The 18,746-nt window shown below is 41.5% G+C and overlaps 1 protein-coding gene across 47 annotated transcripts in view; it reads left to right on the top strand.

Annotated features, from left to right (window-relative positions):
* Window positions 1–18,746, top strand: part of RIMS2 (regulating synaptic membrane exocytosis 2) — a 583,792-nt gene that overhangs the window by 332,099 nt on the left and 232,947 nt on the right. For 32 of the 47 annotated variants that reach the window (XM_075825887.1, XM_075825888.1, XM_075825841.1 and 29 more), the window contains 2 exons: window positions 635–747; window positions 15,095–15,142. In XM_075825887.1, the coding sequence (XP_075682002.1) occupies window positions 635–747; window positions 15,095–15,142 (161 nt within the window). The remainder of the gene's footprint in view (window positions 1–634; window positions 748–15,094; window positions 15,143–18,746) is intronic. The other 15 variants (XM_075825847.1, XM_075825850.1, XM_075825863.1 and 12 more) reach the window with 1 other exon arrangement.

The raw sequence follows: 18,746 nt of genomic DNA, 5'->3' as shown, positions 1-18,746 counted from the left end.
AATCTTTATCTTGTAATGCGCCACATGTTAGCTTCCATATTACGACCACAATGCCTGGTCCTCCCCTGGTAAATATGAACCAAACTAAGATGAGGTTCTACGGTGATCCAAGTTTGGTTTATTTGAACCACAAGTGGTCCAGGTGTTACGGCCGTAATATGGACTTTAAACGTGGCCAAATGATGGTTGTCTGAAAGGCTAGGTTACCACGTCTGGGCGTCACGTTTGGCGGGACAATCTTAACAGTGCAGCCTAATGTATGCCCTGGTAATCCTATACAGTTGCATATGTCTGCCATTGGAAAAAAACGGATAATGCGCGGCATACGCTTATTTTTGCATACAGTTGTTTTTAAAAGCGTATTCAACTACGCCCTTCAATTCAGTTGAATAACAGAGACTTTGTAACAACGTATATTGGAAAAATGTGTGTCAAAGGGCAATTTCTTTGGCACATGTCTGGCTAAGAGACATCTATGTGCATGTTAGACATATTCATCATGCCCACATAGCGCGTGTACCGAGCCTAAACTTTTTTGCAATGTTAATCTCAATTTAAAATGAAAAGGTTCATCATTGGAAAGTTAATTTATTTACCCTTGCTCTAAAAATCTTCTTTTCCTTATGATTATAAGGTTCTAGTTCCTTTGAATCACAGAAAATGGATCGTCCTTCCATATCCGTTACGTCCCCCATGAGCCCTGGAATGTTACGTGATGTTCCCCAGTTCCTGTCTGGACAACTCTCAGTATGTACAATAGTGACGTTTAGCTTTGCTGTTCACTTGATTTCATACTGTTGTGGTACTCATTGACTATAAAGACGCACAGTCCATCTCTGCTTTCCATAATATATCCCTTTGACCAGTGGTCCCCAACTAACTAAGGACCAGTTTCATGCAAGATGCGGGTGCGGTGGGAGCAACGTTTCGGGGTTTAGGGTCAGTTCACATGTTGCCTATATAATGTGGAATTTCCGCTATGAATTTAGTTGCGGAAAATCTGCAGCATAATACAGTGGCAGCAAAGTGGATGAAATAGAACAAATCTCATCCACACGCTGCGTAAATACTGAGCGGAAAAAATGCTCAGAAGTTGACCAGCAGTGTGGAGTTTTATTCCGCAGCATGTCCATTGTATTTGCGTAAATGCTGCTTATTTGTTGCGGATTTTCCCCATTGAATCCATTGGAGAGCTAAAACCCACAACAAATAGCAGTTGTTGCGTTTATTGAGGCGGAATTGCAGCATTTCCGCCGCAAAAAAATGTTATACTTACTCAGAATTCTGTTTCTTCCTCCAGGCCGGCCTCCTGGGATCACGATTCATCCCATGTGACCGCTGCAGCCAATCAAAAGGCTGTAGTGGCGGTCACATGGGATGAAATGTCATCCCAGGAGGCCGGCCTGGATGAAGTCAGAGAGCTGGCCTCCTGGGATGAGGTTTCATCCCATGTGACCGCAGCTGCAGCCAATCACAGGCACCGGTTTCCTAGGAAAAAACGTCATCCCAGGAGGCCGGACTGCTAGCAGGCCGGCTGAATTCTCAGCAGTTTTCTGCAGCGGACATTCCGGGCGAAAAACTGCAACATAATTTGGTGCGGTTTTTCGCACAGAATTCGCTGCGGCCACCGGGGCAGATACCAGATAACGCGGTGCGATACCAAATGATCCACGGCCCGGTATTTGTCCACGGACCAGTGGTTGGGGATCACTGCCTTAGACCACATACTAGAATAGCCTTCATACATGTGACCTGCTAACATGACTTCTTAACAATATGGTATTGTTTTACTACTATATTGCTTCAATTTATTTCCAAAATCATCTGTAGAAACCGCTGTGGTCACCTCTAGGGCTCATGTACACGACCGTGCATTTGCGTCCGCAATTTATTTGCACTTTTTACAGATACATTTCGGACCCATTCATTTCTATGGCCCCACGCACACGTCTGTGGTTTTCATGGGTCCGGGAATATGGTCCGGAATTGCGGGTTCACACTACTGGTGAAATTAGTTTTTTTTGTGGATCCGTGAATCCTGATGACACACTGATGCATAACAACAGGTTTTTGCAGTCCGTGGCTTTGCGACCCGCAAAACCACTACTGTTGTGTGCATGAGGCATTACTCCACAGTATGTAACAGTTATTGTAGGGGTGGAAACGTATTATACACGATCATGACACCTTCCTTTATATAATATGCTAAGCTAGAGGGAAGAAACTCTTGGCCATGGGGTTTAATGACTACTCTGTCCAGTGACTATAGGATATTCACTATACTCTGAAGAGTATAGTCACTACCATATAGTCACTGGACTGAGTAGTCATTAAACCCTATGGTCATGCATAGAAGAAACTGAGCTGCCCATTACGGTGCTGAGTTTGAAACCAAGGACAAAAGGGCCAGGTGTCTGTTTACCCCTAATCGCCCTTTCCTTTGGCCCATGGGCCAGTTTCCCAACCATCTTGTCTGCTAACCATGCAATTCCTCTGGAGAGAGGTGTCCTGGGCAGATGCTCAACACCCAGTAACAAAGGATATGGTACCAACCAGAGCTGAACCACCTCCCCAGTGGCCCCACAGCAGGGTCTGCCTCAAATGTATGAAAGCCCTTAAGAGCTAAATTGCCCCACAATATATAGGTACAACTGATCTACACCTGATTTACGGCCACATACTATATGATGCTGGAGCAGATGTTTAGTTCAATGAGTTTGTAATAAAGAGAATGTACTTTAGAGAAGCTTAATGGTCCCAACAGGATGTTTTCCCACGGGTGCTTGATGCCCAACAAACCACTCTACCTTGGCACAGTATTTATAAACAGGGCTAGGATATCAAATGTAATCTTTGCCCTGTATGATGTAAGCCTAGCTACGACTCTGGGACATATATTATGGATCCAGGACCAGTACGCAGTTGCATATAGTCCTTGGATATATTTCATATACTAATTCATGTCAGTCTTTGCTTTGTTCTTGACTAGAGATGAGCGAACCGGGACAACCGAACCCGGTTTCGGTCCGAACATCGGGAAAAGCTCGGTTCGCAGTGAATCCGAACTTCACCGGGTTCGGCCGAACACGTTTTGACCGAACCCGGTCAAAAATATTATACAAATCGGCAGCCACTTGTCTCTATCAATCACTGAGGCTGCTGATTAAAAATAAAATAAAAAGCATTTCATACGTACCCGGTCGTTGTCTTGGTGACGAGTCCCTCTTCTTCCTCCAGTCCGACCTTCTTTTCTGACGCGGCAGCCTGTGATTGGCTGCAGAGGCCTCTGCAGCCTCTGCAGCCTGTGATTGGCTGCAGAGTGCGCGGCAGCCTGTGATTGGCTGCAGCGGTCACATGGGCTGTAACGTCACCCAGGAATGTCGGGCCGGATGTCGAGAGGGACGCGTCACCAAGGCAACGGCCGGGAGACCGGACTGGAGGAAGCAGAAAGTTCTCGGTAAGTATGAACGTCTTTTTTTTTTTTTTACAGGTTACTCTATATTCTGATCGGAATTCACTGTCCAGGGTGCTGAAACAGTTACTGCCGATCAGTTAACTCTTTCAGTGACTGGACAGTGACTATTTACTGACGTCGCCTAGCAACGCTGCCGTAATGACGGGTGCACACATGTAGCCACCCGTCATTACGGGGCCTCATGCACACGACCGTAAAAACACCCGTTATTACGGGTCGTAATTACGACCCGAAATAGCGGGCCCATAAACTTCTGTTAGCCACGGGTACCTTCCCGTTTTCTCACGGGAAGGTGCCCGTGCCGTTAAAAAGATAGAATATTTTCTATTTTTTTATTTTACGTGCCCGTGGCCGGCCGTGCTCATCTCCTGAAATACTCTATGCTGCCTTAAACTCTGTGGACAGGTCAGGATCCTGTTTCTTTTAAATGCTGCTGGGGAACCCACTCGATCCACTATATAAGGCTGCGCTACAGTGCAGCATTTAAAAGAAACAGGATCGTGACCCTGTCCACAGAGTTTAAGGCAGCACAGAGTATTTCAGGAGATGAGCGTGCGGATCTTGTGAGGGGTGGTGACTTGCCAATCATGTGAAGGTGTTATTGAGGACAAGAGTGGAGGAGAGGTAACAGACTGAGCTACGTAATGGTAAGAGCAAAGATCACAGCAGCAAAGAATCTGCACGCGCCTCTCCTGAAATATTCTGTTCTGCTGTGAACTCTGCTCTTACCATTACGTAGCTCTCAGTCTGTTACCTCTCCTCCACTCCTGTCCTCAATAACACCTTCACATGATTGGCAAGTCACCACGTAATGGTAAGAGCAGAGTTCACAGCAGCACAGAGTATTTCAGGAGATGAGCGTGCGGATCTTGTGCGGGGTGGTGACTTGCCAATCATGTGAAGGTGTTATTGAGGACAGGAGTGGAGGAGAGGTAACAGACTGAGAGCTACGTAATGGTAAGAGCAGAGTTCACAGCAGCACTGAATATGCACGCTCCTCTCCTGAAATACTCTGTGCTGCTGTGAACTCTGGTCTTACCATTACGTAGCTCAGTCTGTTACCTCCCTCCACTCCTGTCCTCAATAACACCTTCACATGATTGGCAAGTCACCACCCCGCAACAAGATCCGCACGCTCATCTCCTGAAATACTCTGTGCTGCCTTAAACTCTGTGGACAGGTCAGGATCCTGTTTCTTTTAAATGCTGCACTGTAGCGCAGCCTTATATACTGGATCGAGCGGGTTCCCCAGCAGCATTTAAAAGAAACAGGATCATGACCTGTCCACAGAGTTTAAGGCAGCACAGAGTATTTTAGGAGGAGCGTGTGATTGGCTGCAGAGGCCGCTGCAGCCTGTGATTGGCTGCAGAGGCGGTCACGTGGGATGAAGCGTCATCCCTGGAGGCCGGCCTTCTGACGTCATCCTGACGTGCGTGACCGCCACTACAGCCTGTGATTGGCTGCAGCGGCGATATGGATGAAACGTCATCGCTGGAGGCCGGACAGGAGGAAAGTAAGTATGACATTTTTTTATTTTATTTTTTTATTACATTAAAATTGTATTTTCCGCACGCCGAGCATGTACTGTCAAGGTTGCTGAAAGAGTTAGTGCAGCCCATTAACTCTTTCAGCACCCTGGACAGTACCATGCTCGGCGCACGGAAATTACAGGTTCGGTCAGAACTAGTTCGGTCCGAATCGAACTTTTTCGTGAAATTCGGCGAACTAGCCGAACCGAACTTTTCATAAGTTCGCTCATCTCTATTCTTGACCATCAATAAGTCAGAAGGGGGCCTAACTCATAGCAGAACATTGCTCAGTAATGTTTACTTATTGTACATGTAATACTTTATACCATTCCACTCACGGACTCTTAGTACATTGCTTCTTCCTAGGGGACTCTAATGGGGTGAGATTAGCAAATGTTATATGCCTTCATAAATATTGCGTCTTTTTCTTTCTTGTAAATGGCAGCGGTTTATTACTTATAAGCATTACACTGAAGAGATGGCTACATTTATGGGTAACTACTGTGCCAGGGGACCTCATTCAAGGTTAAATAGACACCTCCACTTCCGGTTATATAAATATACATTTTTAATTTAATACTCTCCTCTTTAAAGTGGACTTGTCAGCTCTACTGACATGTCTATTTTAGTGAATACTTGTATTCCCTGTAAAAACATAATTCTTAGAACTCTGCGTTGTGCCTTTCCTCTGTTTCCCCCTAGAAAATTATGAATAAATTTACAACTGGGCGTCACAATTCCCCTTGTCAATGGGGCGTGTCAATGGGGCGTGTCCCGACACAATCTCTGTCAGCACTGATTGGACAGTGTCGAGCTGTGTAGTGACACACCTCCAACTGGTAACTCCCAGTTGTTAATTTATTCATGAATTTGTAAGAGGAATAACGGAGGAATGGCACAATGTAGAGTTCTAAGAATTTTTATCTCATGGGGAATACAAGTATTTACTAAAACGGACATGTCAGGAGAGGTGACGGATCATCTTTAAAAATGAAGCATTAGTGAGGTGGACACTAGTTGTGGAATAGCGGTGCAGTGTTTAGAGGATGCATTAGACTTTCTAGAAAAATGCAATTAGCAAAAAATTTGCAAAAAATTGTTGAGTCTTTACAAAAATTGTGGCTGGTAAATCCCAGGAGACAAAATCAGTATATAGTACCTACCAGCATTAGTAAATAGAAGTGTGGGGCTACCTGGACTATGGTGTTGGTATACTAGACAATGTTTAAAATATCACCATATGTCTCCCAAATATTTCTGAGCTAAATTCAATAAAAAAAAAATGATTGCAGCTAAACATAAACTGGGGATTAAAGGGGAGCTCAACTTCTCCCTTATTGAGAGTCAGTTTCCGGGGTCTATGTGTGACAATGACCTAATAATCTTGCAGCATCCCATGCAATCCATTTTTGCTGGGCTTGTGGGAATTGTTGAGAAACGATGGATGCAATGGATTCGTGCAACCAACATAAAGAAGCAGAAGTTCAGTTCAAAGCTCGGGGCAGAGGCAAATGTGATGAGACAGTGACTGAGTCTCTCACAACATTATAAATGAGATCGGAGGTGGATTTGTGACTTCATTAGACTACAATGTGCACTGTAGCTAAGTTGGAGTCACTGATCATAGCTGAGATTTAAAAGGGTTGTTCAGGATTAGAAAAAATAATAATTTTTTTAAGGTGTCTGGTTTTGCAACTCAACCCCATTCAAGTAAGCTGCAAATGAGCTGCGATACCCCGCAGCCCATGAACCAGAATGGAGATGTTTCTGAAATTATTTTTTAGATTCCTGGACAGCCCCTTTAGGGTATGTTCACACTCAGAGTCAAAAACGTCTGAAAATATGGAGCTGTTTTCAAGGGAAAACAGCTCCTGATTTTCAGAAGTTTTTTGAGCCACTTGCGATTTTCGCAGCGTTTTTTACATCAGTTTTTGGATCTTTTTTCAATAGAGTCTATGGAAAACGGCTCCAAAAACATCCCAAGAAGTGTCCTGCTCTTCTTTTTTGCGGGTGTATTTTTACGCGTAAAAAAACGCTGTGAAAGTGGCTCCGTCGGAACAGAATGCCGTTTTCCCATTGAAATTAATAGGCAGATGTTTGGAGGCGTTCTGCTTCCGATTTTTCGCCGGTTTTTCAGGCGTTTACTGCCCGAAAAACGGCTGAAAATAGGCTGTGTGAACATACCCTTAATGTAATAGATATAAAAAAGCAGCTAGAAGAAGGTAGGAAATAAATAGCAGCTAAGCATTTGCCAAATAAATAAAAAACGGTGATACAGTTAAAGGGATTTTTCCCACTAAGCACATTAATCACCTATCCACATGATCACTGGGGGCCCCACCACTGGGCCCCGATCCAATTACAAGAACGAGGTCCCGACCCCGTTCTTCATTACTGCATGATCGCAGTGAGGAGGATTTTGGATTGAGCGACAGACACACATATGCGCTACCACTCCATTCATCGTCTATGGGGTTGACGGAAACAGCCGAGTGCACTCGACTGTCTCCGTTGGCCCCATAGACATTGAATGTGCTTAGTGGGAAAACACCTTTAACTATTTGAATTCTTCTTATGTCACCCACAACTATTATCACTGTGATAACTGTCCAGGTATGTTACATCTCTATGGATGAAGGAGTCACGTGGCGTAAAGAAATAATTTTACATTTATTGCTGTATAAGATTCACATAGAAGTAAAGAAAACTGAACAACCAGCTAAGGCCCCATGCACACGACCGTATATTTCATCCGTAATTACGGACCCATTCAATTCTATGGACTACGGACACCTTTCAGTATTTTTATGCATGGGTGTCCGTTCGGTAGAAATTATCCGTAAAATATAGAACATGTCCTATTCTTGTCCGTAATTATGGCACGGACTCTAAATACAAGTCTATGGGAGCTTCCGTAGCGCTTCTATAATTGTGGACGGCTACGGCTGCACATCTGTAGCCGTCCACAATTACAGTAGCGCTAATGGGCGACGCCAGGTTTGCAGATGTTGAACATCATTTGTGGTTTTCTTCTTTTTGCAGATCCGTATATACGGATGCACTACGGATCGTATTTGCGGATACCGTTCCATATGTGCGGATAAGTTGCGGATCACTACGGATCCGTATTTACGGACGGATGAAAATACTGTCGTGTGCGAGTCCTGAAATATTTTTAATAGCTCAGAATGTTTTTTTTAGACCGCTATCGACACCTTTTCATTTTTTCCCTCCAAGGTGGCATTAACTGGGTGTGGTGGGGGCAGGTCTTTTTAGTTGCGGCTGTGGGACGTATTTCTCAATATCTTATGAAATAATTTGGTCGTACGAAAGTTTAGTACATCTATGAAAGGTCAGACGGAGTACAGAACTTCTGCCATTTCAGAACTTGTGTTGGTATTAGGAACATTTATCATAAGCTGTGCCACATTTAAAAGAATATCGCACACATCACCCAAATTAATGACACTTTCTTACACAGCGCCAAAACCTATCCCTATGATAGTATTCATAAATCTACGTCAGACCATGTTACTGTATCCCATAATTAACAAAGCTCTATAGATGTTTAACTAAATTTTAATATATTTTTGTCAACAAAACCCAGTTATATATAACAGTGCACCCTCCTGCAACTTTTCACTAATTCCATAATAAACCCATCATGCAGCCTCAAGCATATTTATTGCCTTATGATTTATAGATTGAATTAGGACATTGCATTTCAATACTATCTGCACTTACTGACGTGTGGTTTAGTTACGAGAAATACAGATACCATATGCTGCTGACAGCAGGTGAAATGTCAGAACGCCAAAATGCACAACCGGAACCCATGTGTACTATCTATAATTAGTTACCATGTTCAACATTTACACATCATTGAAGACTTTTCTGTATTTAGAATCTGGCTTACAAAATGGGCTAAACATGATCTCTGTTAGGCTTCGTTCACATCTGGGTCTGGGCCCCGTTCATGGGTTCCGTCTGAGCTTTCCATCAGAGCAACCCACGAACGGAACCCTGACTGAAACAAACGGAAACCATAGGTTTCAGTGGTGACGGATCCGGTGCAAATGGTTTCCGTTGGTCCCCGTTGTATAAGGGTTTCGTCATTTTGAAGGAATGAATAGCGCAGTCGACTACGGTATTGCTTCCTTCAAAACGACGGAACCCCTGCAAGACTGAGGCATTCGGAACCCTGTTTCAGTCAGGGTTCCGTTCATGGGTTCCCCTGATGGAAAGCTCCAACGGAACCCATGAACGGAGTCCTGACGCAGATGTGAACGAAGCTTAAGTCAGTAAGTCTTTTTGTTTTTGCGCATTTTTGTTGACAGTAACATTAATTCACATAACGTAAAATAACATGGTCAGACCAAGGCCCTTGAGCAAAAGATGTGATAGCCTTCGTCTAAAATGGAGAGTAATACTGCCATAAAACTGGACAAAAAATACCGCCATAATGTTGGTAAATAATACCAGCATACAGTGCCAAAAACACTACTACATAGATCCCACATAGTGCTGCCATATACAGTAGTGCCTACATTAGGTCACCATACCGTGAACACATAACTGTGCTCAACATATAGCACTATACGTTGCATAAATAAGGCCATTGCTGGCGCCATGAGGTAAGGTTGAGATAACCCACTAATGAGGAAGTTCAGACCCATGACTCTGGAAGTCCATAGGCAATTCCTCTTTTTACTAGTAAACAAGTACAAGTCAAAAATTCTACGTTGATGGGGCCCAGACTGTAGCTTATTTTTACGTAAAAAAGAGAATATAGCATTACAGCTTGACCCTCAGCGCCCTACTGCCGGCCTTTCATGGATCAATCCTTATTTTATATACTCACTACCGCTCTCCACTGCATCTATTATTTTTTTTGTTTCTTTTTTAAAGGGGCGCAGATGAAGGAGATGATAGTTACAATGATTAAAAATGGAGTCGAGGGAGCACTTATTGCCGCATTTTCATGATACAACGATTCTACAGCCGACTGCACCATTGTTTGGTCTTGAAAATGCTTTTTTCAGCTCTTTTTAATTCTTTCCCCTCCAGTGTCGTCTGTGCTTTTTTTGTATGATGAATGGATGCAGCGGAAGTTAAACAGACAGGTATATGGGTACAATTAGTAAAGAATATCTACTGAAATATATCCCAGTATCTGATATCAGATTTATGTTTGCTGTATATTTCCACTATATAAGAGGGTGTTTTTTGGTGGACAATACCTTCCTAACCAGGGGCTCCACAGAAGATAGCAGCTGCAAGAACTGTCACCCCCCCCCCCATAGTAATAAGGTTGGGAGTCATTTTATTATATTAGATTGTTTGTACCCCTTTCTATTCTTTTATGCACAGTTTATTCAGGGCCGACGTTTGGGGTGTGTGTCCCCTTCAAAAATTTCCTTGCACCCAAGGGTTGTGACCACCACAACATTTATTATATAGCAGTATATATATTATTTATCCTAATATTAATTTTGTATAGCAGTTTTATTTATGCAATTAGATTACTTTATGTTTGTAGATGTTATTTGGTCACTGTATGGTGGTATTATTTGAGCACTGTATGGTGGTATTATTTGAGCACTGCATGTTGGTATTATTTGAGCACTGCATGTTGGTATTATTTGAGCACTGCATGTTGGTATTATTTGAGCACTGTATGTTGGTATTATTTGAGCACTGTATGGTGGTATTATGTGAGCACTGTATGTTGGTATTATGTGAGCACTGTATGTTGGTATTATTTGAGCACTGCATGTTGGTATTATTTGGTCACTGTATGGTGGTATTATGTGAGCACTGTATGTTGGTATTATTTGAGCACTGCATGTTGGTATTATTTGAGCACTGTATGTTGGTATTATTTGAGCACTGCATGTTGGTATTATTTGAGCATTGTATGGTGGTATTATTTGAGCACTGTATGTTGGTATTATTTGAGCACTGTATGGTGGTATTATTTGAGCACTGCATGTTGGTATTATTTGAGCACTGCATGTTGGTATTATTTGAGCACTGCATGTTGGTATTATTTGAGCACTGTATGTTGGTATTATTTGAGCACTATATGTTGGTATTATGTGAGCACTGTATGTTGGTATTATTTGAGCACTGTATGTTGGTATTATTTGAGCACTGTATGTTGGTATTATTTGAGCCCTGTATGTTGGTATTATTTGAGCACTGCATGTTGGTATTATTTGAGCACTGTATGTTGGTATTATTTGAGCACTGTATGTTGGTATTATTTGAGCACTGTATGGTGGTATTATGTGAGCACTGTATGTTGGTATTATGTGAGCACTGTATGTTGGTATTATTTGAGCACTGCATGTTGGTATTATTTGGTCACTGTATGGTGGTATGTGAGCACTGTATGTTGGTATTATTTGAGCACTGCATGTTGGTATTATTTAAGCACTGTATGTTGGTATTATTTGAGCACTGCATGTTGGTATTATTTGAGCATTGTATGGTGGTATTATTTGAGCACTGTATGTTGGTATTATTTGAGCACTGTATGGTGGTATTATTTGAGCACTGCATGTTGGTATTATTTGAGCACTGCATGTTGGTATTATTTGAGCACTGCATGTTGGTATTATTTGAGCACTGTATGTTGGTATTATTTGAGCACTATATGTTGGTATTATGTGAGCACTGTATGTTGGTATTATTTGAGCCCTGTATGTTGGTATTATTTGAGCACTGCATGTTGGTATTATTTGAGCACTGTATGTTGGTATTATTTGAGCACTGTATGTTGGTATTATTTGAGCACTGTATGTTGGTATTATTTGAGCACTGTATGTTGGTATTATTTGAGCACTGTATGTTGGTATTATTTGAGCAATGTATGTTGGTATTATTTGAGCACTATATGTTGGTATTATGTGAGCACTGTATGTTGGTATTATTTGAGCACTGCATGTTGGTATTATTTGAGCCCTGTATGTTGGTATTATTTGAGCACTGTATGTTGGTATTATTTGAGCCCTGTATGTTGGTATTATTTGAGCACTGTATGGTGGTATTATTTGAGCACTGTATGTTGGTATTATTTGAGCACTCTATAGTGGTATTATTTGAGCACTGTATGTTGGTATTATTTGAGCACTGTATGGTGGTATTATATGAGCACTGTATAGTGGTATTATTTGAGCACTGTATGTTGGTATTATTTGGTCACTGTATGTTGGTATTATTTGGTCACTGTATGTTGGTATTATTTGGTCACTGTATGTTGGTATTATTTGGTCACTGTATGTTGGTATTATTTGAGCACTGTATGTTGGTATTATTTGGTCACTGTATGTTGGTATTATTTGAGCACTGTATGTTGGTATTTACGAAGGCATTGTTTTTGTAGTGTAGGTTGGAAGGCATTGTTATTTAGGCAGCTGTATAAAAGTGTTATTTGCCCAGCTGTATGGCACTGTTATTTGGACGCCATTGTATGGTGCTTATAAATAGACACTAGATAGTATGGTATTTATACACTGTATGACAGGGCTCCATATGGGCGGGCAGAAAAATAAAGTACTGTATAGGGATCATCCAACATAAGGCCAACCCAGGGTTTATTATTCCAAGCCCATACAACCAATGCTATCACGTGCAGACAAAACCTTTACAAATACAACTGTACATAAAGCAAAGTATAGGACTCTGCAATACATTATACAAGTTACTACCACTGTAATATCAATATACCGGTAATTGTGCTGTACTATGAATATGTAAAATTGTTAAGTGTTCGAAAACTCATGTTATATGTTAATATTTTATTTATATGCAAATTTATACTGTCTGGTTCACTAGATACATTGACAGTGAATATCAGGCTGGTTACTATTAGATACTATGTAAATATTTACTGTAAGTAAACTAACCATAGTGGAAGTTTTAGGATGGGTCCAAACACCACTCCTGTCATGATTAGCACTTTTTTATAGGAAAATTGGAAACAAGTCCCAAAGAGAAGAGAATGATGAACAATCTCTTTAATTCTCATTCATACAAGTACTACGGCACACAGTCTCCTGCGGCTCCATAATGGAGAGCTGCAGGGTCTCCGTGTGCCGTCATAAGGTGCCCCACGCAGCGATGTGTCAGCGAGAATACTTCCAAAATACTGCATATGAAGGAGCATGCTATGAGACATACAGAGGTATAGTAGGGCCCCATAAAAGTCCATGGGTGCCCTATTAAAGCCACAAACAACAAGGCAGAACCGTAATACGGCCATGTACGTGGAGCCTTAGGCCTTATTTACACGAGCGTAGTTCACGTCCGTGATTTTCACGCACGTCGCACGGACCTATGCTAGTCAATGGGGCCGTTCAGACATTCCGTGTTTTTCACGCAGCGTGTGTCCGCTGTGTGAAACTCACAGCATGTCCTATACTTTAGCGTTTTTCGCGCATCACGCACCCATTGAAGTCAATGGGTGCGTGAAAACTGCGCACGGCACACGGACGAACTTCCGTGTGCCCCGCGTGATTCGCGCTACAGTTGTTGAAGAAATGAAGGGAAAAATAAAACTACCTCCTTCATTTCTATTTATAAACATCAAAACCGCGTGTCATAAGGATGGCATATACGCGAATATCACGCAGCCACGCAACAAACACTGATGCCACATGCAACTGCAACGCACAAAAAACGCAGCGTTTTTTGCGTGCACAAAATGCACACGTTAGTGTAAATAAGGCCTAATACTTCTCTCCTTGATTGGATTCACATGGGATGGAAATGCTGCAGATTTTCTGATCTGAAAATCTGTAGCGGATTACAGTGCCACCCATGTGGATGAGATTTTAACAAATCGCATTCTGCTGAAAATTTTCCGGACCTAAGGCCTTATTCACATGAACGTGTCCGTTTTGCGCGCGCAAAAGCTCAGTGTGGCATCTGTATATGGTGCGTGACTGCGTGATTTTCGCGCAGCCGGCATCATTATGACACTATGTTTTTATGTTTACAAACAGAACAGCACGTGGTGCTTTTCTGTTTTCATTCATTTATTTTACTACTGTTGTCGCAAATCACGCGCGTCACCCGGAAGTGATTCCGCGTGCCGAGCGCGATTTGCACGCACCCATTGACTTCAATGGGTGCGTGCTGCGCGTAACACGGGCAAGTATAGGACATGTCGTGAGTTTTACGCAGCGCACACACGCTGTGTGAAAATCAACGACAGTCTGAACGGCTCCATTCACTAACATAGGTCCGTGCGACACGCGTGAAAATGACGCGCGTATCACGACGTATAACACGTTCGTGTGAATAAGGCCTAAGTCAGAGCATTCTGTGGATTTTCAAATTCGCAACATGCTCATTCTGTTCTGGTTGTTCACTGTGAACCTCACCCTTTTCAATTTAGAAGGGATGAAATCTGCAGCAAATTCTGCATGTAACACGTGTGGGTTTTGCTGCAGAAATGCTGCGGATATACTGTGGAAAATCTGCATCATTTCTGTCCTGTGTGAATCCAGCCTTCGGGATCCATTCCTAGTTTTCCCTAGAAATGGAATGCAACCAGGCATACAACCACGGTGTTTGAACTCGGCCTTACTTCCTTTTTACTTATTTTTTACTAAGATGATAAAAAAGCATACAAATGAAACAAGATGTTATTTAAAGGAACACTCCAAGTTAAACTGATACATTTTGTTTGGCTAGTGTAAGCCCTAAAGGGGCGGAGCATGACACATGGAATCTAAAAGCACCAAAGAGAGAATTCCTGTGTCAAGCACCGCCCCCTGCACTTGGGATAACACAGTGTATCCGTTTTCTCCCCTGAGTATTCCTTTAAAAATATAAGGTGGACTGTCTTATGTTTGTAAAGTTGATCTTTAGTATGTATTAGTGATGCCGGTTGATGAGTCGAATGTTACAGCATTTTCAGCCAGCTATAACTTTGTGCTTTTGGTGTGTACTTTGTTGCTCTTGATGTTGATTTCAATACTTGTGTTTTATTTTGAATTATTTTTAATTTCAGCTTGTTGTCTTTTGGTTTTTTGTTTTATTGCTTTTTTTTTTTCCCTTTTTGTTTAATTTTGCTTACCAGAGCCAAAGCCTTAATAGAAGAACAGCGCCTTTTGTTCCTAGGGTCCAGGTAAAGGCTTTTTCTGCCTGACACTAACTAAAGCTGTGTGTTCATATTTTGTTTTTTGTTTTTTGTTTTGTTTTTGTTTTAGTTTGGAAAATGCATTGGAGGAAAACTGCACATTTGGTTTGTTTTCCCCTATCTTTTGAAGCGTGTTGCTAGCATTGTGCATTCTCCTGAGCAACCCATACAGTAGTGCATGAAAATAACAGCACATAGGGAAACTTTAAAGAGACAAGGCATTATATGGCTTTGAAATGACATAAAATGTAGCTATTTTCTACACCAAAAATTCTCATCTACCAATCAACATGAGTTCGGAGGAGCACTGACGCACAGTTTGGCCCCTTAGCAGGTGGTATATTATGGATCTGTAATGCGGCCATGTGCATTTGGGCCAACAGAGAATTAAAAAAAAAAAAAAATTGATTCAATTGGGCTAAGCATTCATTCCAACATCTACCACCCTGTTGCGTATTTGCCCATTGGCATTGATTTCTCCATTCCTTCAGTTTAGTGTAAGAAAAGTGAAGGCACAACCTCTAGATGGCTCATAAAGTCTTTCAGGGCTGTTGCTTTCTTAGTCCCCTAAACGTCACACGAAAAGGTCCTACACTTTTGGTCCCAGGACCATTACCAAAGTTTCCCTCCAGTATCACAATATGTAACTAAATACCATGTAATCCATGGGTCCTCACTCGGGGGTCTTTTTCTCCCCGGACCAGAAGTGCTAGTGGTGCTTAAAAATACTCGCTACCAGACCTTTTACTCATAGAGATTGGCAATGCTGGACCTCAATGGAGGATCTGTTTTCACATGTGGCCCCTATTTGTTGCTAACTAGGAGCCCAAACATACTTTGGAGACGGGAGAGTCTGAAAGACAATCCTCCAGTAATACAATATTCTAATATACAGTCATTTATAATGACATGCTTTCATTTGGTTCTCACTTCACAGCGTAGTGGTAAATTTGGACAACATGTAGCAAACTCAGCTCTGCTGTTTGTAACAAATCCATCTTTGCTACAACTAATTTTCCATATGGATTTTACATTTATTTAGACACGTAGTATACAAATAGTTGGTATATAAGGATTTTTTCTTAATTTTAAGCACAAAAATGCTACAAAAAGGAACACTCCACGAGGTGGAGGACCAGAGGGGCGCACAGGCCCTGCACTAGGCATAACACGGGGCATCAGTTTTGCCTGGTGTGTTCCTTTAATAGGAATTGCTATTTATTTTTTTTAGAAAATCAATATTACAGACACCTTTTTATCACGTTTATCAATAGCAAGTTATTCTGTGCCAACATATCTGTAGCCTTGGGCCAGTCCAGAGCTTTGATGGATTTATGTACCTTCTGGGCCTCCATATGACCATTTTATGGAACAGATAGGGTGGGTGTTTTACAGAAAAAGCCTTCAGAAAGTGAAGCCCCCATAACATATATAGTCCTGTGTACATCAGTGGTCTCCAACCGGTGGCATGCTGGGAGTTGTAGTTTTACAACAGCCGGAGAGCCACAGGTTGTAGACCACTGCTGTACACCATTGTATTCTGAAGGAAACATTATATATAGGCCAACACCACTTGAAGGGCAGTTTGGTGAAGTTTTTAAAGTTTTATTTTTTTATTTTTAGATTCTGATCATGCTTTCCCTTAAAAAATTGCATTAAAAATACACCAAAACTGCACAACATTACATGGTTAATACACCTAGCTTGTAGAAAATGAGGAATAAAGGTTCTCCTTTCATTTTTATTTTCCAGAAACAGCGCCCCTCTTGTCCATGGTCTCTGTCTGGTATTGCAGCTTAACCCCATTCCACTCTAACCTCCTCTATAATATGGTCTGCTTTATTTTGATACCTTTTTGATTAGCCACAGTCTCTTTAAAGCTTTTATTATCTACCCACAATCACAACATGCTTCCTACTGCATTTTCCAATATGTACAAGTCCCTGTAGTCAAATATTAGCATATCAAGTTGTACCTTATTCTGCAAAGTCCTACGTCAAGATCTTACATTCTACAAAAGTGTGGAAATCAAAGTATTTTTGGTTTAAGAAAAGTGGTTGGGAAGAACATAAAATATATTTGGAAGGAAAAAGTTAGTATAAATTATATGAATAAGGTACAAATTGTCGGTGTCTCTTTGAGTAATACTTTTTCCTACCACTAGTCTGTTCTAATCCACTGCATGCTGTGTCACTGCCATTACTATGGTTTATGATCTAGAAGTATGTGAACAGTGTGGTTTATTGTTCTATGTACTGAAGAGAAATGGGAGTTATGCTCTATATGAATCACATAAGGAGTTTATTCTGCTTTACAATAATATCCCTCATAATTCTGAAGTACAGATGTAGCCATCTTTATCTTGACTTTTATCGCATTGAATACACAGTGGCAGGTAATGTTAAAGAGGCTCTGTCACCAGATTTTGCAACCCCTATCTGCTATTGCAGCAGATAGGCGCTGCAATGTAGATTACAGTAACGTTTTTATTTTTAAAAAACGAGCATTTTTGGCCAAGTTATGACCATTTTTGTAATTATGCAAATGAGGCTTGCAAAAGTCCAAGTGGGTGTGTTTAAAAGTAAAAGTCCAAGTGGGTGTGTATTATGTGCGTACATCGGGGCGTTTTTAATACTTTTACTAGCTGGGCGCTGTGAAGAGAAGTAACATCCTCTTCTCTTCAGAACGCCCAGCTTCTGACAGTGCAGATCTGTGACGTCACTCACAGGTCCTGCATCGTGACGGCACCAGAGGCTACAGTTGATTCTGCAGCAGCATCAGCGTTTGCAGGTAAGTCGATCTTACCTGCAAACGCTGATGCTGCTGCAGAATCAACTGTAGCCTCTGGTGCCGATGTGGCCGTCACGATGCAGGACCTGTGAGTGACGTCACAGATCTGCACTGTCACAAGCTGGGCGTTCTGAAGAGAAGAGGATGTTACTTCTCATCAGAGCGCCCAGCTAGTGAAAGTATTAAAAACGCCCCGATGTACGCACATAATACACACCCACTTGGACTTTTACTTTTAAACACACCCACTTGGACTTTTGCAAGCCTCATTTGCATAACTACAAAAATGGTCATAACTTGGCCAAAAATGCTCGTTTTTTAAAAATAAAAACGTTACTGTAATCTACATTGCAGCGCCTATCTGCTGCAATAGGAGATAGGGGTTGCAAAATCTGGTGACAGAGCCTCTTTAAGTTGAGTTTTTCAATTTGTTGTGTGATATCATGATGCAGCAAGTTATCAGAGTCAAGATAAACTTGGCTACATCTTTATGTCTCAAAGGGTAAAAATGCTAATTTTATAGACACATACACACCCATATATATATGTATATATACATATATTTCCAAAGTTATATAATAAAAGAAGAGATCGCAGCACTCCAACAGCTTGAATAAATGTAGTGTAGTTTATTCACCCATGTAGATACGTTTCATCTCTTTCACAGGGACGTTTTCAAGTGATGTGATACAAGTCATGGCAGGTATATATATATATATCTGTGTTACAATTTAGTATTAAGCAGCAATTCATGTTTTAGAAAAATTACAAATGTACAAAAGTCTATCTAAAAGCGTAAAAT

The sequence above is a fragment of the Rhinoderma darwinii genome, chromosome 5, assembly GCF_050947455.1.
Source record: "Rhinoderma darwinii isolate aRhiDar2 chromosome 5, aRhiDar2.hap1, whole genome shotgun sequence".
Taxonomy (NCBI): domain Eukaryota; kingdom Metazoa; phylum Chordata; class Amphibia; order Anura; family Rhinodermatidae; genus Rhinoderma; species Rhinoderma darwinii.
The sequence above is the reverse complement of the archived record's forward strand: the minus strand, read 5'-3'. Positions and strand labels throughout refer to the sequence as shown.